This window comes from Periplaneta americana, chromosome 11 (genome assembly GCF_040183065.1).
Source record: "Periplaneta americana isolate PAMFEO1 chromosome 11, P.americana_PAMFEO1_priV1, whole genome shotgun sequence".
NCBI classification, from domain to species: domain Eukaryota; kingdom Metazoa; phylum Arthropoda; class Insecta; order Blattodea; family Blattidae; genus Periplaneta; species Periplaneta americana.
In genome coordinates this window covers 5,144,967-5,170,822 of record NC_091127.1, presented here as the reverse complement: position 1 = coordinate 5,170,822, position 25,856 = coordinate 5,144,967, and the positions used below count along the sequence as shown (strand labels likewise).

The window sequence follows — 25,856 nt, the reverse complement described above, 5'->3', positions numbered from 1 at the left end:
CTTAAAAAAACTTTTGGTGTGTCTGTTTTTAAATTTATCATTCGGCACCAAATATATCGTCGTCATCATCATCATCATCATCATCTTCATCATCTTCTGCTTCTTCTTTCATGCCTTAGGCATTTTATTGCCTGTAGCAATTTACATAATATCTTAGTCACGGTCGACACTAGTATATAAATTTTTAGTAATATGTTTTTCACCCACCAGGTGAGGTTATGAATCTTATGCTGACTAAGTGTAATGTACAGGATTGCCATCTTTATGCAGCTAGACCTACAACATCAAATCACAGTCTACTATATACAGTCACGAAGCTTGAGTTTTGAGGGTGCTAGACACAATAGACTGTGACGGTACTATTTTGCATTGCCTGTAATGAGGTGATATTAGTGATCCTAGTGGTGAGCAACTATCTAATGTTTGCATATTTACTACGTATTGAGCTTCGCGACTGTATATACTAGACTGTGATCAAATCTACACTTAATTTGAAGGCATTTTGAGTGTATAGGTATATATGAAATTGATTTCCTACTGACTGCTCCAGTTGATTCAAACCTTTGAAAGAGGTAATAATTCTATTGTGCTTTGAGGATTAAGTTAAGTCACAGGATTAGTGTTGATTAGAAATAATCAGCTGTTTAATAAATAAAATTTATTGAACTCTTTAAATCGAACTTCTTCACTGTCAAGTTAAAACATTCACCACTAAAGCAAAATTTTGTAAGAACTTCCAACATTTGGTAGGTGTGATTTGGCTGTACTTCAAGTTTTGACAGAATGGCTACCAATTTGTTTTTTAATTAATGGTCATAACTAATGCGATCATAATATTTTTCTCTGATATTCATTCATAGCTTTCTATACCAGTATAGCCTACTGTATTTTAACCAAAGGATTATTCTATACCAGTCGGTTTGAAAGCTTCTTTTCAGAATTCCAAACACAAGTATTGATGTCTGTGGAAAAGGATGTAACATAGATTGTTTTGGTCCATCAGTTCGTATTGACTTCTGAAATCACAATGCATTGTGTTCATTGCTGCTTTCTATCACATTCGGAGTTTTCATCTGAATGTATATCAGCTGGCTTATCTATTGAAACTGCAGTATACTAATCATATTCACTGACATCACTGTGATATTCTTCTTGTATTATGTGTTCTTCTAGATCTAGGCACACTACTGAATATTTTTCACTCTGTAATTCGACACTGCTGTTTGGCGAACTCACATCAGTGCCATCTTAAGGCGAACTATAAAAGAAATATCTGCAAACTAGTTTCGCAAATGTTTGTATTGAACACTGGATCAGTAATAAATAATTTATGGTAATTTCATAATATGCACTTATGTTATCTCCATCAGTATGGTGTACCATTTTTATGTTGAAATTTTTAGTTTTTCAAGTTCAAGGCTCATATTGTAGTGATTAATCTTTCCTGTGTATTTTTTTAATGTCAAAACACTGATTTGTTGGAGGTAGGCTACCTATAAACATAAGTTTATTTGATTTACTCCTGTGAATGATTGTGTAGACAGGGCTCGGTGTACAGCTTTGCCTGAGAGCTTATAATGCTGTTAAGATGGTCCTAGCATCCAGTGTTGCCTTATTGGTGTCACTTATGAGGTTTCGATCAATCTTCAGACTGCTATCTAAACATACATACATACAATGAAAGAGACTGTATTTGTTGCAGGCGCTGAGGAGTTGCAATAATAGATGGTCAGTTCAACGTGAAGAGAGGTGATAAAAAGTGACGCAAAGGCTTTTAACTACAATGTGCTTTATAATGGATTGAACAAAAAAAGGCAAACTTCATGGAGAACTACTTTTGGATAGCTCATTTCAGAGTCATTATTACACTATTTTCGACAGTTACTTTTCCGGGAAATTAATGAACAATACATAGGCCTAATAATTATTCATATGATATTCATTTTCATATTGGAGAGGGTTTAAGGGTGAGTTCAATTTTGGATAGGCTCCAGCCCACCAAAGCCTCCCCCCCCCCAACGCTGGCACCATCCGTTTTAAAGGTTTTGAATAATTATTAAATATGAAGAATTTGCTAAAATATTTAACAATCAGAAGAAAAATTGTGAAAGAATGAGCCGTTCAAGATTAATAGATTGATTATGAATGTGTGTGCTGGCATTCTGTTACAGATACGTAAAAGTGAAGTCCTGGTCAAGATTGAAGATTTTAGTAGGATGAGCAAGGGGTAAACCGAAGAAAAAATCATGGGAAAGTTTTTTAATGTGTTCTTTTATTGGTTGAACTTGAAGATCATTGTATAACTGATCACATTGTTTTATAGTTTTCTTAAGTAATTTGCCTGTAGGTGGCAGTAGCATCAACGAAATATACTCTTTGCTCACAGCGAGTAAATCGAGAGATCGAGGTGCAATTTCATCGGAAGGAAAAGAAGTATCTAGTGGGAAATAATGTGTATTTATTGGCGACCCTGGGGAATGTCTGGGGAAATTTTGCTTGGTGTCAACTGTCAATTTCCTGAAGTTATAACATCATTCGTAGGCGGTAAATTGATGTTGTGAAATCAGTGAAAAGAGCGTAGCATTCTGAAATATTTATGTCCCAGCACTATTGTCATTAATATTGCAAACCATTAAAGGAACCATAAGTAGTGGTGTTACCGAGTGTATTACGTTATGGAAATAATCCTATTTCTATGAAAATAATTACTGTTGCACATGCCTGAGGTTAAGTTGGTTGAAGTTCGAGGTTATACCTCGCAGGTAAATAGCAAATATTATCCTATGAGATAGTGGATTTAGAGTTATAGTCAGAATTAGAACAAATCGTAATTATCTGCTTAAAGACATCGCAGGTTTACCGTATTTTGCACATTGGCAGTGTTTGATCGCGAGAATCGTATTGCACTGTGTTTCACCCTCCGCCGCTGTGTATTTTCGTAAATTTTGGGAGTTAAAGGTTAGGTTAGATGAAAGGGTGGCAGCTAAGTGTGACCGAGGAATGTACAAGGTTAGAGTGTGTTAAATATGGGTGTAGCTAAATGATAGGATACCGAGGACTGTGACAAGGTTAGAGTGAGTTAGATTAGGGGATAGGTAAGTGACATGAGGCCGAGGAATGTGAGAAGATTAGATGAGAAGGTTAGTTGCAGATGTCTATTGTCTTGCCACGTTTGGTGCCGCCACAGTAATCAAATACCGAATAAACTTTTAGCCATAGAGTGTGATCCAGCAGACAGTTGTTTGTCTATAAACCAGACACAGTGTAGCCTATATTAATATTGAAGTAGCTATCTAAACACTACATCCAGACGTAGGTAATGTGTCTGAAATTTATTCTATTTATGCTTAAACTTTCAGGATGAGAAACATCCAGCTGATAATCTTCTCACTGGAAATTTGTCTGGTGGAAAATGGCTTACTTCGTCTTCAAAGACAGTCACATCAATGTCGGCTACATTTCAGTTGGCTGAATGCTGCGTTATAAGCAGTGTACATATTGGTAAATATTGAATATAAGTAGTTATTACGTCCCTTCTAATTAAAAATGTTTAATCTGCCTGCACTGATTTTACAATTTTGAATTACGTTTATTCGTACTCATTTCTGTTTACTGTGCAAATTATTTTAGTCAGTAATTTTTTGTATTCTTGTTGTGCACATTGTAAAATAAGTACCAGTATCTTAACAGTAACATCTAACCAACCTCATATTGTAAATTTGTCATGTAGTAGTTTATTTATTTAGGCTATTTATTTTATTGCTAGTAAGTTTGAAATGAATACAAATTAATAAATACAATGTAAGATAAACTAGCCCACTCCTGAATGAGTAAGACTCGTGCTCAGGAGGGGATTCCAATACAGACAAAAATAAAATTAAAACTGAGAGTGAATACAGATTAAATAGTGTTTAATGTGTTTAAACCCAAACTATAAATCCAATACAAATTTTTATATTTTTTTATTAATTTGGAGAAGATTCGTGGTTAAAATAATATTGGAATAAAATTTGTTTAATAATCTGGGACCTTGACTCATGCTATGATAAAAATCTGCATTGGTTTTACATTTGGGTTCACACAAACGCAGAGAATTCATATTTTTAGTTCTAAATTTATGTATATACCTTTCAAAGTTATTAAAATTTCTATGAAAATATTTTAATAAAATAGAATAATACATTTGTTTAATATTGAAAACTTTGAAGTGTTTAAACAACAATTCAGTTGGGTAATCTTTCTGCTTTTTTAAACACATTTTTAATACTTTTTTGTGTAGTAAAATTAACGGATAAAGGTTGGATTTATAAGTTCCACCCCAACCTATAATACCATACATAAATATAGATTGAAATAATGCTAAATAAATTATACGTAAACAGTTAATTGACAAAATATTTCTTAAGACAACAAAGTAACATAATGTTTTACGTAATTTATTACAAATATAACGAATATGATTATTCCATTTTAAATGATTATCAATAATTATAGCTAAGTATTTAACCTCATTAACTTCATTAACTGAACAATGATAGTAGATGATATTTTTTATATGACATGATTAGTTGGGAATAATAAAATTTTTAATTTAAATACTATTATAGTCACAATCATGCCATGGTATGAACACACTCATAAGCAGTGCTGACTAGATCAGACGCTATGAACAGTACTCTATAACAGAGTCGTCAGTATGAAAGGATAATTCCAAGCCTTTGGCGTGAGACGAACTCGATAGCTCAGTGGTAGAGCACCTGACCGGAGAACAGGAAGTCGTAGGTTCGATTCCCGCTGGAGGTTGTGTAATTTTTCTTTCATACCATGGCATGATTGTGACTATAATAGTATTTAAATTCATTAATATGTCACATCAACGGATGTATATACGTCACCAAACATCATAAGATGAAGATTACATTTGTAAAAAATTTTATTTTGTGTACTAGTGAGAGCTGCTGCTCAAAGCTTTACACCACCACTGGTACACTTACTATTCTTCCTCTTTCTCCGTCTTTCTCATCTTCCTTAATGTTCATCACTGACGTCATCGTCATCTCATTTGCAAGTTCCAGTACCATTGTAATAATTAATCATTGCTCAGAAACTACATGACTTAGAGCAATACTGTTTTTTGCAATATGTTCTACATCTCTCAGAGTTTTGTTTTCATTCAGAGCACTTGCACATGTGCTTCTCTCGTTGCCCTCAGGATGTCTAGACGATATTCCACCCCTATCCATGGACTACCACGAACATGTTTTCGAGTGATGCCAGAATTTTCAGAAGCCCATATCCGAACATTATGGCGGTTAACATGTTGTTGTTGTTGTTTTCTAATGCCAGGCGTTTGACTATAAAGTCATTTGACCTCTTGCACTCCAATATTTGGGCACGCTTCCGAACAGGAGCAGCGGCATTTCCTCTAAGGTTAGAGCCCAGTTTAGGTGTGTGTGTATTAATCGAAAATTAGGGGCTACAAAATATTGAGAATAGGATACTTGTTTATATGACATTTTTTCCGATTAATACACACACACCTAAACTGGGCTGTAACCTTAGGGAAAATGCCGCTGCCCCTGTTCAGAAGCGCGACCGACTGATATATTCCAATTCTATGCAGGTGTTTGGCCAAACAGTCATGGCCTGTTGCCAATCTAAATGCAGCTACAGACGATTTTCGTGGTAAATCGGGAATTAACTGTGGATTATGATGCAGAGAGTTCCATTTTTTCCCATGGGATTGTGTTGTCAAATTTTTGTTTGTTGAAGTCTAAGTATGTAGATTTAATAAATCTTTTCACAGAGTAATACGTAGATTTAGTAACAGGTCTGTAAGTATCAGTGCTGCCCTTTTTTGCTAAAGCATCTGCATCCTCGTTTCCCAGGATTCCACAATGGGATGGTATCCATTGGAATACAATTCTTTTATTGAGTGATATTAATTGAGAGAGCATTTTAGTTATTTCTGCTGTTTGAGATGAAGGTGTGTGTTTAGAGACTATTGACAGAATAGCTGCTTTGGAGTATGATAATATAACTGCATTCCTAAATTTATTGATGTGGCATAGAAGATTCCTGAGACTTTCCCTTATTGCAACGATTTCTCCATCAAAACTTGTCGTTCCATATCCAAGAGATCTTGTGGAGTGGAGGGCGGCGGCGGTACGATCATCCACTCCTCTTCTTTATCTTTCTTATATTGGCTGCTTTCGCCAGGTGGAGGGCACATTGGAAGGATTGGATGTGCGCAGTGGAAGACTTTTAGAAATGAATAGTGTGAATTTGTAAAACAAATATAATTAACAATAATAAGTAACAATGTACATAAATAAAAAATGAAATAACAATAAATATGAAATGAGTGAGTGAAAATAGGACAAACTAATCTGAAATGATATCCCCAAGATATGTAAATCATGTAAGTATCACAAGGCTGAGGCCAACACACTTATAAGTGATTAAACAATCTAATATGGCCGTCTCTCGACAATCAGTGACTAACCTATTAGCCATATGTTCATGAACCACTCTTTAAAAGTATATATATATTAACTATCTGAGTATGAATCTGAACACAACACCCAGCCGACACATTAACTTAATGCATGATCCATTCGAGCATAGATACCACTCAAACTGAGTAACCAAACCATGAAGACATATACACTCAATAAGAGAGAAACTCTACCCAGCATAAGACATTACATGAGTGATCACTATACATTACCCTTTGCACATATTGCTCACATACTCTGTGCAAATTGCACTAACACAAATCTCTGCACTTTACAAAATGAACACCCAACGGAGAGAGAGAGGGATGGAGACAGATACACGTAATAAGTAACGGACGATAATTCCAATCTCAGGGATCGTTTAAATAGCAACAAAACTCGACGCATATGATAACAAATAGCGGCGAAGGAAACCAATAATCAAATGGAGCAGGGAATACACTAAAACAAAATGTGAGACCGTAACCGCTGCTTTATCACTCTAACCGTCTCGGAACATGAACTCACGTTTCAAATCAAATCTCATTACATAATTCCCAAATACAATTTACCTCAAACACATATATCTCACAAATATGTTACTCGATTCAAATACTAAAACTAGCCCCCAAGACGTATCACAAGCAAGCGAAGTTTCAAACTACGATCCACTAAAATCCCAAAGACACACGACGCAATATAACTACTCCACTGATCTATCTCCAAAGTTTCTACAAAGGCCGAGTCACGTTGTCTATATCTGCCGCGTACCAAAATCCTAAGTCTTGTTAAATGTTTCTGCCGCGTACGAGACCTTGAATCTGAGCCAACTGTTTCTGTATATCTCCCGCATACGAGAGCCTAAGTCTTGTTAAGTTATCTGCCGCGTACCGGAAACCGAGTGACGCTCCGTGTATCTCCATTAAACAGGTAAACTCTCTCCCCCTCTATCCTCGTGAGACGTAATGAACAGCCAATAGGGTTATTTGGGAAAGAACAAATGAAGGGATTGATAGCACTATCTATACTGTGACATCTGAGAGCTCTCTGACAGATGAAGTGACATACTAGGTGAACGGCCGTGGTCGTGGGCACGGCTCAATCTATAAAGTGAGAAGGGACAGCACGTAACACCTGCACCGGCACCTTGTTCTCTGGAGATCAAGGATCCGTCAGTGTATAAATGAAGCCAGTTTTGTGGAGAGTACCTAATATTAATTGTCTCTAAAGACAATTGTTTCATTATTTCAGTGTTTACTTCTGATTTCAGTATTTCTTCTGTTAAATTTAGATTATATTCTATATTTAATAGAGTTAAAGGGTTTGGTTTAATTTTAATTGCTTAATTTTAACATGTCCAGACAAGAAGAAAGTGACTTCATCTGAAAACATCACACTGTGTAGATATTCATTGTATTCTTCGATTGTGTTCAGCATGGCAGCAGCAAACTCAAAGTACAGAGGACGGTCTTTTGGCTGCAATACTTGCAATTTATAGGCTTGAAGATTAGCCGCTTATGGATAGTTGATTTGGGTATGTGCAGTTCCCGTGAAACACGAGGGATCGACTTCTGAGGACTGCGTTGAAATGCATCTTGCACATTGTCAACAGTCTGTTGATTCACAAGTCCTTAACACTACCAGTTTGTTGAAAGTTCGTGACTCATCTCATTATGGTGGATTTGGATGGAGGATTTCTTCCATATTGCCAGCAGCATTTTTTATTGGTGATTTACACTCGGCATACCACTACACACATTGGGTCTTTTCCACTAGTGTCGTCATCATCGTTTAATTAAAATCTGAGGTAATTTCATAGAAGACGGGCACTTGGTTGAATGTACTAAGTATTACCAACCTTTTTATTTCAGAGTTAAATGTTAGTGATCTTTTAGTGACTTTTATATGTTGGTTCTAGGTTTTTTTATATTAGGTGTCGCCGTGACTTTCTTTTAATTTGATTGGTTATAGTTGTCATTTGTTCTAGAATTTTCATTAATTTTGAATGGCTAATGACGTCAGTAGTTCTTGGTTGTTTGACGTGAGTGGTGTTATGTTGTATCTGATGGCTGAAGCTATTGAAAGTTTGTCATTTTATGATATTTGTGAAAAATGTGTTAACTTAAAACAAAGTATTAAGTTTTGTGTCGGTTTTATAATCATAATAATAATCATAATCATTTATTACATCCACTGATCATATACATGATATGGGACATGTCATATTTACAAACTAATAATTAATTACATAATATACATAAAAGTAATAACTATAATTAAATGCAATACAAATACAAATATAAAAACTTGGAACTTGATTGAAGAAAACTACAGATCAGTCTATTTCGGCTATAAGTCCCGTTTGCAGTATGTCTTGAAGTCAGGAGTCAATTTCAACCATTGCGTCTTTCATGAGAAGACATCCTTCTCGAAGTCAGGAAGTAAAATTTTTTGAAGTAAGGCGTTCTTTTTCTATTCAGTTATGACAATTTCCAATAAATTCGTTCATACTGTAAAAGCAGTTTTTGATTAAAATTTTATAAAGAGCTTTCTTAAATTTCTGATGTGCAGATATTTCTTTAAGATAATTTGGTAGGCTATTGTACATAAGAAGACCAGCATGAATGAAACTGTTTTTATATAGAGTTTTATTAAAACTGTCAATAAAAATATTATCTTTATTTCTTGTATTGTACTGGTGTGTGTCTGAATTTGTAGGTAAGCTATGCAAATTATATTTCATAAAATTTAAGGTTTCATAAATATAAATACAGGTTAATGGCAAGATATGTAATTTTTTTTAAGAATGGTCTGCAGCTGGTAGTTTGAGACACTTGAACTATGGTTCTAATAGCTCTCTTTTGTAGTTTAAATATTTGGATTGCATTGGGTGAATTACCCCAAAAGATTATACCATACGTTAGGATAAAGTGAAAGTATGCAAAGTACAATGTGCGAGCAGATTCAATAGATGATGCTCTTATTAGTAATCGCAAGGCAAAGCAAATTTTACTTAATTTCTTCCCTAGTTCCTGAAGGTGTACAGACCATTTTAAATGTTCATCTAGCCATATATCAAGAAATTTTGTATTGTTAGAATACTGAATTGTTTCATTTTGATACTCTATGATCGGCCACTCAGAATTATTATTTTACGAATGATGAAAAGAACTGGCTATGGTTTTCGACTTATTGATTACCAGTCTGTTTCTCTTAAACCATTCCACTAGTTGATTTGTTGTCTTTTCTATAAGAAAACGCATCGTATTGACATCTTTTCCTGATAAAAAGATGCTGGTATCATCTGCAAAGAAAGTTGGTTCTCCATGACTGATGTATGACTCTAAATCGTTTACATATAACAAAAAGAGACTTGGTCCAAGAATTGAGCCCTGTGGAACACCATACCCTATGGTTTAGATCTTTCGCTGGTGAATAAGAATTGTGTTGAATGATGAAACTGTTTCTGTGTGGTTTGAAGGAATTATTTACTAAATTTTCTGTATAAGTTAAGGTATAATAAGTGTTCGAAGAGAATTTCATTTTGTGTAAATACATGGTTTATTTATGCGAAGTTGACTGTACTACAAAGTGTTGGTTTAGTTCTTTGTTGCCTTTAGATTGCCTTGAAGCCTGTGTCATATACTGGAAGTGAAGTGGTTGTCGTTGAAGACGTCAATGAGAATTGAATTTTGTTTGATAAGGTGATAAATTATTCTGTTTTAGTTTAGGGGTAAAGTGCGGATGAAAACTGCCAGAAAAGTACTGACAACTATGAAGTTCGAATGCCACCAAACGCCAAAAAAATCAAAGGTGAAAAATTAAATATATTTAAATTTTTCTGGAGGGCTTGTTCTTCTTTAAAAATATGAATATGTATTTGATTTTCCATCTTTCATTTTGTGATGTTTGGTGACATTTGAACTTCACAGTTGGCAGAACGTTTTTGATAGTTTTTGTCAGCCATGTTGGATTTTGCCCGTCTTGTAGGAAATTACCAAATCTGCAAAAGAATGAAAACAAAACTTAGAGATGTAGAACACGTTGCAAAAAACCGTATTGCTCTATGTATGTGGTTTCTGAGCAGTGATTAATTATAATGGTACTAGAACTTTATGGACACGATGTCTATTGTCTGTAAACCCATATGTGTGTATTAATGCAATTTTTCTTTACCTGTTACTTTTGTAGGTAACCATGGATCTGCATTTGTTTCTCTTCTGGTATCAAAGTTAGGGTGTACTGATTTTAAGGACCTTTTACCATGTTCTGCTTTGATGACCATGCAAGAGAGTAGGATGGGCCAAAATAAAATGTGTGTCAAAATCTATTCCAAAGGTATGTGTAGTCTTTGATCTGAGAATGTATGAGAAGCATTGTATTTATTAAAATTTTATTTGTGCATAAAATAAATGTTATTGTTTAGATGACTTCCTTGAAGAAACCAGAGATGGGAAATGGGACCTACTCCGTGTAGTGGTCACACAACCGTTTAACCTCCACACACAGTTTGGACTAAGTTTTATGCGATTGTTCAGCTATGTGGAGGAGGAGACTGCAAGTAATAACATTAATATTGATTTTCTGTCCAAATGGCAGAAAATGAAAAAGGAAGTAACAAATTCAAGGTAATCATAACATTATATTTATACATTTTTATCAATAGTCCTCTTATTTAGTTTTTCAGCAGATGTAAATATGTAGAATATGTACAGATATTGGCTTAAGTGCACAATACCAGAATGGGCGTATGGTAATTGCGTAGAAGATGCCAGCCATATATCACTTTTGAACTACACTACTCTTTTACATCTAAAATTAAACGTAACATAAGCGTTAACTTAAAAATGTAAACGTTACGGTAAAATCAAGAACATTCACGATGGGAATATAAACATAACCACAAAAATACTTGGTAACCATGGAAACATAATAACGACATCATTTCCTCATATTCTGTCGTATACTTCAGTGCTCCACGATTGTGTTCTGTTTGCAAATCACATAAGCGTAAGCATGAAAGTTTGGAGTTTGCAAACTTTCATGTTAATGTCTTACAGTAATGTTAATGTCAGTGTTTATGCGAATCATTGTGAATGATCCCATTTGATAGCCTGGCCGCAAACTTCTGTGTTTATGTTACGGTTATGTTTAATTTTCATTGTGAATGGTGTTAACTCTGATACTATTATCTATGTTTGTTATACATATGTTGATTTTTGACGGTTCAGGAATAATATAGAAGGGTTATGGCGAAGGTATCTTGGGGGGGCTTGCCAATTTTCGTTTCAATAGAAATAAATCCAAATAAGCCACTCACCTTATTAGGAATAATCATGAATTAACACCCATACACAATGCTATGGAAATCCTTAAAACTGTTAATAATAATACATATATCAACACTGCTGAAGAATTTTTTTATTGCTAAATATCATAATAATAATAATAATAATAATAATAATAATAATAATGCAAAACTAATCAACGAACAGTTACCCAACCTTGCAAACCTACTATATTACATACATGCCAATTAACTTCCATCAGATGATTGAGTAATACAGCCTGGTAAAATTTCTTTTGCATCATGCATATTCTGTACAGCTTAGTAATTCTGCAGTGGTGGACGAACAATATCTCCGTAAGTAACTTCATATTACTTTAACATTTAGCAACTTTGCAATCAGTGGAAATAGAATTAAAACACATTATATCTTATTTGCATTCAATAAAAATAAAACTAAAACACATTATATCTTGCTTGCATTCAATAAAAATAAAACTAAAACACATTATATCTCGTTTCAGACATTTCTATGCATTCTAACATCCACGAACTAACATTACGACCAAGTTATTATCCACCTGCAACTATCATTCCTGGACACATAATTACAAAATACTTATTTACTAGATCTCTGATAAGATAACTGGTAACAATTGTCAGCATATATCATAGATGTAATTTTAACAACTATGTACCACAATTAATTTATTCAAAATATGCTTTTCCAACTGTTTTTAATTGTATTTTAATTATTTTGTCTAACATTTAAGACATATATCTGTTATGCATAATATTGTATATTTCTGGTTCTTCCATATTAACAATAATGTGCAAATGCCTCATAAATTACATTTGCATTCTGACATGCTTATAAAAAATACATCAGAGTTTCCAATCTTCATCGCAATATTATAATTCATGCATATTATATGTTGTTAACTAGATACTTTATAGTGTGTTTTTGTTATGTTCATGAGACCTGACAATGCTGTAAGGCGAAAACGCTTGTCCTATAATAATTAGTCTTCTTAATGTATACAGCTGTTTGCTGACTACATAAAATCCACTATAGTCCACTGTAGTCTATTCAGTTGTTATTTTTCACGAGAAATGAGGGTATTTTGATCGGTGTTCATTATAGATGCCTGTTGCTAGTAGCCAGAGTTGGGGTGTAGTCAATATATACTGCAGGGCTGTGTCTTCTGCAACTGGTACTGATGATTTTAATTTACTTCTTTTGTGGTTTATGGATGGACAGTATAGAAGAATGTGTTCCAGATCTTCATCATGATTATTACACCACAGACAAGTAGGATTATCAGAAATGTGAAATCGGTGTAGGTACAATTGTGTGACAATGTGACCTGTTCTGGCTCTTGTTAAAAATGTTTGAACATGTCTGGGCTAGTTTTTGTACATTTCCAGGTCATTTGGTTTCTTTTGTACAGACTGTAAAATTTATTGTCCTCTAATAAAATAAAATATATTTACACTCAGTGATTTAATTCATTGTGTAAAAGTGTTAAGTTTAGACTGAACAGTAACCTAATATAATTAATTTATTAGTAACTTATCTGAAAAAACAACAGTAATTATCTTTCAAATCAAATCTTCTGTTAAAACATTAATCTTTCTTCAGTTTGTCTTGTTAAAGAAACTTGTTTTTTTATCACACTTTTTCATGTACTTGTTCAGCACAAAAATGGTAGAGAGCTTTCTCATGAATCGAATGTATTGTTTCTTAAATTATTTTTTTTTATGTCTTGTCATACATAAATATCCGTTGTTCTAACGAATACCTGCTTCACACTTGATGGAAAATGTATATTTCATTAGCAAAAGACAGCTTTCTTTGTCAGAGAAAAGTGTATTGTATTGTACTGTATTGTATTGTATTGTATTGTATTGTATTGTATTTATTAATATTCCATGGTATTCATACATTGCTTACAGCTAGAATATGGAACAAGTCAAAAAACTTAATACTATTATAAAGTCTTAATTTATAGTCACAGTCTAGATGAAATATATACAGACGAGATTTACAATATAGTCTACTAGTACAACACAGAGTTTTAGTATCAATTTCATGAAGTGTTATTGAATGTCATGAATTCACCTACAGAATAGAAGGCGTGAGAAATTAGGTACTTCTTTAATTTGGCCCTAAATAATTTTATGTTTTGAGTTTCATTTTTTATATCGATAGGGAGGCTATTAAAAATTTTTACTGCCATATAACGCACTCCTTTTTGATAGCACAATAGACTTGCCGATGGAGTATGAAAGTCATTTTTTTGACGTGTATTTATGCTATGAACTGTTGAATTAGTTACAAAGTTTTCACGATTACATATGAGGAAGACTATTAATGAAAAGATATACTGACAAACCATGGGCATTATTTGTAGTTTTTTGAAAATAGTCCTACACGATTCCCTAGATTTGGCACCTACTATTATTCTAATTACTCTTTTTTGTAATAGAAATATATTGTTACTATCTGTGGAATTTCCCCAGAATATTATTCCAAAACTCATTACCGAGTGGAAGTATTGTTTTTAAGGTATTGATATTTACTATCTTTTGCATAGATCTAATAGCAAAACAAGCTGAATTTAGTTTGGGGGTAATTTCTTTAATATGATTTTTCCAATTTAACACAACTGTAGACGAAACAAAGAGGAACTCACTTCCAGAATAAATTTTGAGCATAATGTCATGTCTGCATGATCACACAGTGAGTGGAAATTGATAGATTGAAGTCAATTATCAGTGGAATACCCATCATAATAAAAAAATTAAATGGTACTATTTATTATTTTTACTCTGAATTTTCAGACTATATATACATTGTATACTAACATAACTTGTTCATTATTTCAGTCCAACGAGTGTGAAATTAACTGGTCAGAGGTCAGGTGGCTCATCACCTCTTTCCCGAAGTGAAAAACTTCGTCGTCAAACAGATGAAAAAGCTGGTAGATTCCAGGATGTATCTGCGAGCAGTACAAAGAACGAAGACATAGACGAGTCTCTTCTGGAGGCATCCACTCTGAGTTTTATGGAGTCACTGAAACTACAGGACGAAGACCTGGACAGAATTCAGTTAATAGATGTGAGGGAAAAAATGGAACACATGCAAGGTCGGAAATTCTCAACAAAGGAAAGACATATTTTTTCCGATATTGTCAAGAAATATGTGATGTCACTGAAATCTTCAGAAAACACAAACAGATCAAGTTCGCCAAGTGTTAGGAAAGCAAACATCAATGTAAAAGAGGTTGTAACACCCAAATTGAATATGAACTCAGTCAGTAAAGAAAACACCAACAAAGCAAATTCACCAAATGTTATGAAAGCAGATACAATTGTAAAGGAGCCTGTAGCACCCAGATCAAATATTAATTTAGTAAGTAAAGAAAATGCCAACAAAACAAATTCACCAAATATTAAGAAAGAAAACACAATTTTAAAGGAGCCTGTAACACCCAAATCAAATACTAACTTAGTAAATAAACTATCTCAAAACCATAGTGCTAACAAAAGAGAGAATTCAATGAAAGAATCTAATGTGGACGATGGTTTAACTGGGTGGTTAAATACAACAAGAAATCTTTCATTAGAAACCAATACATCAAAAAGTGACGGTGTAGTTATGCCGAGCCCATCAACAAGAAGAAATCGCGTTAGTTTAGCAGATTCCGGTCATAAACTGGAAGACAGGTCTCCTTTCAGGAGCATGAGAAAGGAAGCCATTAGTGAAAAAACAAATGAATTGGAAAAAACTGAATGTGCCACACTTGAAGACCTTAGTAGTCCCCTGAAGAGGAAGGTTTCGAGTGAAAATGATAATAATAAAAAGTTATGTGTTGCAGACAGTGATATGTCAGATATTAGAGACATAAGCAGGAATCAAGATCATGCAGTGATTGATTCGGTGTCTAAACAGGCACCAGATCAGTTAGTTGAATGCCCAATATGTAAGGGTAAGTCTACATTGATGCTATTTTTCCCAGTATTATTTAGTTGTAGTTTCAATTTCAGCTGATCTCTAACAAAGAAAATGGATTAATTCCCAATAAGTTCTCACTGAACAGAGTATAGTCCGGATCGGCTTACTTCAAACCCTAAGGGTGAAACAACCTAACCATTTTTCCCCCATTACTACATATGCTAGTGGATTGTGGTGATTTTCTAGTTTGCAGGTTGAATTTTCTTTTGCCAACTTCGTTTCGAATTTCGATATTGACAAATACTACAAATGGTAGTGATTTTGTAACTGTTATGTTGGCAGCTGAGACAAATATCGACAATATTTGTCGGTACTGGAGGTCCATGAAATTAAAATTGTGCTAGATTTCTGAGCTGGTTACTGGAAGCTAGTGAAATTTGAACATACTAATAATTAATATCAGTATTAATATTAATACATATTAGTTACTTTATGTGTTGCGTTGTGGTTATAATTCAAGATTATAGTCAGGTAAGTTTTCGAAGTTAGTACTAATAATTTCATGTGGTCAAACAAAATACATTTTTAGGTTAGGTCTCGTGAGCCAATTGTTTAGTCAAATCAATGAATTTCGTATTGCCAGACAAAATACTTGACATGTTGATCCCTTTCCCGTATATTCCAAATTATTGAATTATTTAGAATAACCTTCCAACATAAAGTACGGTAAGTACATAAGTCATTTAGTACGTAGGATCGTGTGATATCTGGTCACAGTTAGCAACTCTGACAAGACGACAATATTTGCTGTTTAGGAACTGTTCTTTTGTGACCCTCACTATTCTTGTGGGCCAGAATGCATGGAGTACTTCAGTTTGTCCTCATTACATTATCTTCATGTCATTTACTTGTCAGTTCTTAATATTGTCTGTTAAATTGAGGATTATCTTATCAGCAGTTGTGTACTTACTGTAACTAACAATGGAACATCACTCAACGTTAAGAAAACTTCCAGACAATTTATACATCATTCGAAAGAGCATACTGAAATCTATAATGTTACATCCTGTGATGCATATATGAACGAGTTAGAGTTAAAGAGACGGGGATGGGGTCTCCAGCATCCAATGGGAGTCTGTTATGTTTGACCTGTTGGGCATGCGCGAGGATTGAATAGGTATGTTGTGTTGTCTGACAAAGCAGCATAGGGAGCGAGCCACACTTTCGTTTGTCTCATAGATATGGTTAAAAATTGGTAGGTTTAATTAGCACGAATGAGACATCTGAAAACAGCACTGACCATTGTATTAGAAGGACAAATTGGTCCAGGTGAATTTCATATGGAAGAAAGTGTCATCAATTCTCTTTGGTAAAGAGAAGTTTGTGCAAGAAACTTTTGTGTTTTTTTCGATTAACCATCCAGTCCACCTCCATTACCACGGATAATACTGGGTGTTCAGTTCAAAGTATGTCATGGCTCGCTGTATGCCGTCATGTGGCTAGCCGATGAGCCTAGAGAATTCAATCTTCCTACACTTCCGCAAAGGTGTATTACCTAGGAGGCAGAGAAGTTGCCTAGCAAGTACGGCGTTCATTCTGAAGAGTACGTACCGATGCGTACGATAACGCCGGTAGTGGCAGGAATGTGAACTCTTTGGAAATACGTACTGTCGGGATATGGGGAGAGGGTTAAGACGATTACTTACATATTTGTTGACATTAACTTCGACGGTCAACATGGACACGGAGTATTTGATTTGTGTTGTGGAATGTTACCATACGCAACCGATGATAACAAATACCCTGCATACAACTTGCCGGCGCAAAACACAGTTCGAAAGAGGTTATGGTAGCACACAGACCGTACAGACCGCCATCTGTTGCTACGACGTTCAAGTTATACTGTACACGTTCTCAAGTTCAGATTGAAGAACGCCTTGAATAATAGGCAACTTCTCTGACATATAAGCTGAAACTCGCTTCAAATCGGTGACTCAACAACAGTGACGTCATGACACACTTTGAAATGAACATCCAGTAGAGGTTCTACTGTAATTTGAAGTAGGTTTAAAAATACCTAGTTGACTAGTTTTGGCTTGGGAGCCATCTTCAGAACTGCATGGTCCTTGTGTCTTCGCCCTCCGTGAGGGTGAGTTTGTATTGTGTAGTGTGGACAGGGTTGTCAGATGTCCCAGTTTGGCGGGACATGTCCCGATTTTCATATAAAAGTCCCTCCTTTAGGAAATTAACGTCACTTGTGTAATTGTATTGTTACCTAGTAACTATTTTGTCCTAGGCCTAGATAATTACAACAAATTTAAATTAATTTTCTTAACAATGTAGGTCTTTATATTGGAAAAAAAACTAATATTTTGACAAGTGTAAGGTTTGTAACAGCTAACAGCTAATTCAGTGGTGAATATGATATTTCTAAACATTTAAAAAGAGACGTTCATCCCAAATGCATGGCAAAGAGAATGGAAAAAAGCTTGTTGAAAATGCTGAAGTCCAGTAATAAATATGTTGGAAGCTCTGAAAATGTGTATTGCACGGTGTGTTACATTATGGGTTTCGAGAAGTAATAAGTCATAAAATAAATATGAATTCAGGTTTCAGTAAATTTTATGTTATTGTTATTTTTTTTATTGGGTTATTTTACGACGCTGTATCAACATCTAGGCTATTTAGCGTCTGAATGAAATGGAGGTGATAATGCCGGTGAAATGAGTCCGGGGTCCAGCACCGAAAGTTATCCAGCATTTGCTCGTATTGGGTTGAGGGAAAACCCCGGAAAAAATCTCAACCAGGTATCTTGCCCCGACTGGGATTCGAACCCAGGCCACCTGGTTTCACGGCCAGATGCGCTGACCGTTACTCCACAGGTGTGGACTGTTATTGTTATCAATTAATAAACATTGGAATTTAAATATTTTGTCATATCTGGTACCAGCTTTTGGAATTTGTGCTTTGGAATTAATAAAAAAAAAACAGCTGGGGAAATCTATGAGACAGAACTAATATTAAGTCATTAAGTTAATAATTTGGCATAAGATATTATTGCCACAAGTCCTTCAGAAAGATGCCAGAGAAATGTGATGTAACTTGCAGCCAGACAAATATTGTTTTGTGTTGGAAACATGTATGTACAATATGTTTTTTTTTTTAATAAAAATTTCAATTTTCAGATTCATATTAATTTCTTCAACTGTATGTAAAGGAATATTTTTTATTTCGTTTTTTATTTATTTATTTTTTTTTTTTGCCGTGATGAAAATGTCAACTCTGCCCATATTCATACCATTCGTTCTTTAAAATAAAATGTAAGTACTGTATATTATGATGAAAAAAGAATGTCACTCTTTGGTAGATCTAAAATGTGGCAACCCTGAGTGTGGAGTCAAATAGTGTGTGTGTTGTGAAATTCAGTTGTGTGTTGAGGATTTGTTGTGGGTGTGTTTTAGTGTATCTGTTGGTTGGATACGTAGAATTTGACAGGGAACTCGTAAAACCCCACCAATCACTCTGTATTATTGAAGTGTGTAGGGAGTGACTGTACACTGTATTACAAGAAAGGGTTATATGACATATCTACCCTCAAAGATTATTTAGAAGAATATATTCTATTAAAACGCATGTGAAAATGAAATTAGTAATGTGAATCTTTTTTGCATTGCAGTATATTTCGAAGCAGATGTTATTGAAAATCATTCGTCAGAATGCACTGCATTTGCTGGAAGTGATGTACCAAACATTACGGCTGTAGAAGAAGTGGTAAGCTTTAACTATGTCTTGTACTGTATTCTGTACAGTGCAACTAAATTAACATTTGTTTGTTAAGATGTTTATGTAACAATCAGTATTGCTGTTAATAGCTACACCAAGTAAAGAAGCTGCAAGCAATCTAGCTTGAATGATATAGTTCTCGAAATAGTATTCCTAATGCTATTACAAAGAAGTTTTATAACCTTCTACTCCAGTGACATTATATACAAAGAAAGGCAGCGAAAAGTTACCGCACTATGCAGGGGACGTCGGGGGAAGAGATCGCCCGTAATCCATTGCTCGACTCAACGGTCAGCTGTAGCAGCAAGGGTGGGCATTCAGTTTCACTACAGTAGACTTAAATTATTAGTTAAGAGTTACCTAATGAATAAATGAAGTTGAAAACTGATGTAGATCTTACCTTTCATCAAAGCAGATGTTGAAAATAATGTCCAGCATTCTCGATACAAATGGTGTATCATGTTAAAAAATTCTGAAATACTCGTCCTATCTCCGCCACACGATACCTCCATTCTGGTTGGATGATCGTCCACCTCTGCTTCGGCATGTGGACGTGAGGCCAGGAGCCGGCTGGTCGGTCTTGGCCCTTCATGGGCTGTAGCGCCATGGATTTTTTTTTACTACGGATATGCTAGAGCGTATGTGGAACAAACTAGAATACCGCATAGATGTGTATCGTGTAACAAGAGGAAGCCACGTCGAACATTTGTGAAAGTCTGTCTGAAACCTGGACAGTTTCTGTTTATTTTGATGAATCTTTCATTGTTGTACGTGTTACATATTTCTTAATACAGCAACTTAAAACTCGAATCATTTATAAATAATTATCCTGTATGTTGTTGTTATTATTGGTCTGACACTGAAATAAATGATGAAATAACTCAAATTAATGACGATCTGGACTCAATCTGGACATGGACACGGAAATTCCGACTTAAGCTAAATCCAGAAAAATCACAGTCAATCATTGTGGGCCATTCACGTTTGTTAAGCACTATTGCCACACCAAATTTGTCCCCGATTAAAATATACGGCACCAAAATTCCGTTCAGTGAATCAGTGAAGAATCTAGGTATTTATATGGATAAAAGTTTAAATTGGAACATTCAAGTTGCAGAAACCTGCAAAAAAGTATTCTCATTAATCCACTCGTTTAGGCGATAGAAGAATTTTCTACCCTTTTCCATGAAAAAAAATGTTAGTGCAAACACTCGTGATGCCCCACTTCGATTACTGTGTTATTCTGCTTACTGACCTAAGCATTACTTCGGCGCAGAGACTGCAACTTGTTCATAATATGTGCGTCCGTTTCGTCTGCAATATTCGCCGGGCTGATCACGTAACACCATCCCTCGAAATGTTGTCCTGGCTCCGTCTAGAAGATCGTAGGAAAATCCACTGTCTTTCCCTTCTCTTTCACATATTGCATTTCTCCACTCCTGTCTATCTTGCGTCTCGTTTTCAAAATTTATCCACCCATCATAACCTAGACACGCGATCACAACACTCCTCAATATTATCCATTCCCTCCCACCGAACATCCTCATATTCATCTTCTTTCACTGTGGCTGTTCCTCGGCTTTGGAATTCCCTACCGAGTAATGTCAGGGACTGTCAGACATCAAACCAATTTAAGAATAGCTAACGAAATATTTTTCTAACAATTCTTGTTAACGATAATAGCTGTTTCAGGTTTCTCAATGTTTAATGGTTATATATATCACAGAATAAATATCTAAATTATCTCATTATTATTATTATTATTACTATTATTATTATTATTATTATTATTATTATCATCATCACTATTGCTTACCATTGTTTATTATTGTCACACTAACATTACTTATCCAACTTTCATTATTTACTTTCATGTTGTTTTATGGTCTAGATATTAATGTAACAACTATGTAAGCAATTGTATTCAATTAGAATTAGAGTCTGGCTGGGCGGAAGAGAAGGCCTACTGGCCTTAGCTCTGCCAGATTAAATAAATAAATTATTATTATTATTAACTTTTTCATGAATGCAAATTATTTTCTCTTTTCACTTAGCTGCCTGCATACACAGTAAATCAGCTTCCTTTGTGTATACCTATATTGCAGGACTTTTTTTTTCTTGTAATGGAATTCACTTCAACTCATCAATAAATGTTCACTTTCTTTATGCGTTATGTCATTGTTTTCTTTTGTTTTCAGAGTTGTCCAATGTGTTCAGTGATGATAAGTCCAGCAATAGCTGACATACATGCTAACATGTGTGCTACTAAGATGTTTGGAGATTGATGTGAAATATCATAAAAAGTGCACAATAAAAACTTACATTTTATTTTTATTCTTGAATATTCCATTATTATGAAGAGAGATGAAGGAATGATTCCTGAACGACTACTCGTGTTGAAATATCGGTAAAATGCATCCTAATGATATTTTTAATTTTTAATATATGTAGAAAGATTTTTCTACTTTTTAATACATGTGGAGAGATCAAAAAGTTGCTGTGTACCTTCTGTGCCAACACAAAAATAGTAGCTTTTGTTTCAGTAAATACTGAAAATGTTCTCAGTGTGCTTTTAGGTATGCATCAGCACACTTTATCGTATAATACGAAATATTTATTTTCAGTCAATGACTTTACTTTCTATATGTGTAAGGTACAAGTCCTTATATTACATAATTTAATACTGTATTAACGTTTTCATTGGTCATGCCGACATCATCAGATACAACTTTTTATGCAGCAATATCATCTCTAATAAGTACATAAGTCTCTACAATCAAAATACAGTATACATTAATGAGCATAAAATATAATAAAAACAACATAGTTTAGGACATCTTTTCTAGTATAAATATACCCTTACTGTCAATTGATTAAAAACACACATGTGATTACAATGCATGTACATATATAAAATTGCAGGTCTTCACTAATAAAATAATAAAACTGAAATCTGTATGATATATTATGTGAAGATATGCTTACAGTCTTTGATCTACTGGGTGTTCAGTTCAGAGTGTGTCATGGCTCGCTATATGCCGTCATGTGGCTAGCCGATGAGCCTAAAGAATTCAATCTTCCTACACTTCCGCAGAGATGTATAACCTATGAGGTAGAGAAGTTGCCTAGCAAGTATGGCGTTCATTCTGAAGAGTATGTACTGATACGTACGGTAACGCCGGTAGTGGCAGGAATGTGAACTGTTTGGTAATATGTACTGTCGGGATATGGGGAGAGGGTTAAGACGATTACTTACGTATTTGTTGACATTAACTTCGACGGTCAACATGGACACGGAGCATTTGATTTGTGTTGTGGAATGTTACCGTACACAACCGATGATAACAAATACCCTGCGTACGACTTGCCCGCGCAAAACACAGTTCGAAAGAGGTTATGGTAGCACACAGACCGTACAGACCGCCATCTGTTGCTACGACGTTCAAGTTATACCGTACACATTCTCAAGTTCAGATTGAAGAACGCCTTAAATAATAGGCAACTTCTCTAACATATAAGCTGAAACTCGCTTCAAATCGGTGACCCAACAACAGTGACGTCATGACACACTTTGAAATGAACACCCAGTATATTATCTGATTTGTTTGTGCCCATGTTCTTATTTTCTCATTACTACATGCATTTTCACCGTCCGTGGGCACAAACAAATCAGATAGGCCTAATATAGATCAAAGACTCTAAGCATATCTTCACATAATATATCATACAGATTTCAGTCTTATTATTTTATTAGTGAAGACCTGCAATTTTATATATGTACATGCATTGTAATCACACGTGTGTTTTTAATCAATTCACAGTAAGGGTATATTTACACAAGAAAAGAGATATATTGATGTCCTAAGTTATGTTGTTTTTATTATATTTTATGCAGAGACTGATATACTTGATATTCCTGCATAAAATGTTGTATCTGATGATGTCGACATGACCGACGAAAACGTTAATACAGTATTAAATTATGTAATATAAGGACTTGTACCTTACACATATAGAAAGTAAAGTCATTGACTGAAAATAAATATTTCGTATTATATATCATAGACTTTTCTGAAAATTATTCAAAATGAATTGCAAAACACTTTATCGTGTTTGCAAACACCCTTAACAGTTCAGTAGGTATATAATGACCTTTATTATCTCTCTGAATGTTATGTACAGTTTTATAAATATATTGTGTTCACAACAGAAGAAAAGAGTACTTGCAAGTGGATGTGCATAACTTGGCACAACTGTATCCTATGTTTGCAGTAGTCACTATCCATTAAATGACTAATCCTACCACATATACTGAATTATGTGTTTTTAAGTTTTCAGGTATTTTGGTACATGTAAATAGTTTTGTGCAGGGAAGTCTTGAAAAGAATGGTAATTTTCCATAAAAGCTACACTGATGTTCCACATTCCTCCACCCCAAGAAACATTCAGGTGATAGGGAAAGAGGTGGTTTCAGGGTGGGTGATGGGTGCCATCCGTGAGGAAATGAAAAAACAAAGGGGAAGATTAAGTTTCTTTATTAGATGTCACTTGCATCTATTCCTCCTGAAGTGTTTTTCCTTTTTCTTCAATTCTCTCTCATCTCTTATCTTTCTTTTCTTGGTCTCTCTCTCTCTCTCTGTGTATGTTCCTGTACTCAGAAGGTACTATTACAACTTTTTAGTTATTTATTTTTTACCTGAGGTAGAAATTAACTAGCAATCCTTAGATCTAGTTGTGTATTCAGGAAGATGGTGGGACACGATCATAGTCCAACATGGAGGACAGAAAAGGGAGGAGTTTGTGTACATACAGTTAAGGCTCATTCACAATGAAAATTAAACATAATATAAGCGTTAACTTAAAGAATATATCAAGAAGTCATACCATCATTCACGATGGGAACATAAACATAACAGCAAACATACTTGGTAACCATGGAAACATAACAACGACGCCATTTCCTCATATTCTGTCGTATACTTCTTCGCTCCATGATTGTGTTCTGTTTGCAAATCACGTAAGCATAAGCATGAAAGTTTGGAGTTTGCAAACTTTCATGTTAACGTCTTACGGTAATGTTTATGTCAATGCGTATGTGAATCATTGTGAATGATCCCATTTGGTAGCCTGGGCGCAAACTTCTGTGTTTATGTTACGATTATGTTTAATTTTCATTGTGAATGGGCCTTGGTCATATGAATATACAGGTAACTCAAACGATTTTATGTGGAAAGTATTTTGTGGTTGCTAAGTAAAACCACTGTTTGTCACTATATACATGTCACAAAAGCCATCCAAGAAAAAAAAAATCTCCCTCTAATGTAGCTTTTATGGAGAATTACCAAAAGAACAGATATTATACCGACTGTACCAGCTGTCATCATATTTACTCATAGGCCTAATGAAATAATATTTATTAGTCAGTGGATACAAAATAAATTTTATTGAAGACATTTGCTGTATCATGTTCAAGTTGTGTACACTTTCACTCATTCCCTCAAACTCTGAAACTATTTTCTCATTCTACAGAATGTCTAAAAAGTCTCGTACCATAGGAATAATCACAGTATGGTTTTTTGTGTGATCCACACATCTGGAGACAAAAGTGCATGATGTTTAAAACACTAGTCACAAAACCAGCTATGATATGGCGAGACACTAATTCTCGATCCTTTGGCGTAGATATTTTGACGCTGTAGACCCGTGACTTAAGGAGATTCAAGTCCACGAGCGTGAAGCTCATTCAATGAGATCTCTGCGATCAATTCAGCAAGAAGAGTTGCCTGCCGACATTCTATGATTTGTCTTATGGTACGGAACTTTTCGGACAGTTTGTAATATTAAGAAATTGAATTATACACCAGTTATGAATTTATGACGGAAGCTACACCAGTGAATAAGTGTTTTCGCAAAGACATGCTATTTTCCCTGGACCAAAATACAATACAATGAATCACTATAACGTAGCTTTTCCTTGTGTTGTCTTTACATATCTTCCTTTGGTAGACAATGGCAGTCTATGTATGGTATACCGGAGTACACACCACTTACTGCAGACATCAACTTCAAAATACGTCCTGCCAAGTAAAAACACTTCGCTTCATTTGTTGTATTTCCAGCTAACAGATAAACAGAATACTTCTTTTTAAGATCCCACACTGCATTGTAGCTGACAGCCATCTTCTCGGGCTTCACGTCACTCCCATGCACAAAGCACATACGTCCTATGGTGAAGTCTATATCTAACTTAGAGATATCTTGTCCTAGCTTATCAAGGCAGTCTGTGTTGCGTGTATCAATCCAGAACGCTACAAAATCTACATGGGTATTT

The 25,856-nt window shown here is 34.7% G+C and overlaps 1 protein-coding gene across 1 annotated transcript; it reads left to right on the top strand.

Annotated features, from left to right (window-relative positions):
* Nucleotides 1-2,478: 2,478 nt before the first annotated feature.
* On the top strand, nt 2,479-23,412 carry LOC138708736 (uncharacterized). The gene is made up of 7 exons (XM_069838865.1): nt 2,479-2,762; nt 3,360-3,501; nt 10,689-10,835; nt 10,924-11,125; nt 14,674-15,776; nt 19,419-19,513; nt 21,724-23,412. Exons 1-7 carry the CDS (start codon nt 2,718-2,720, stop codon nt 21,808-21,810), a joined length of 1,821 nt encoding a protein of 606 aa, XP_069694966.1. The 5' UTR covers nt 2,479-2,717; the 3' UTR covers nt 21,811-23,412.
* Nucleotides 23,413-25,856: the final 2,444 nt, after the last annotated feature.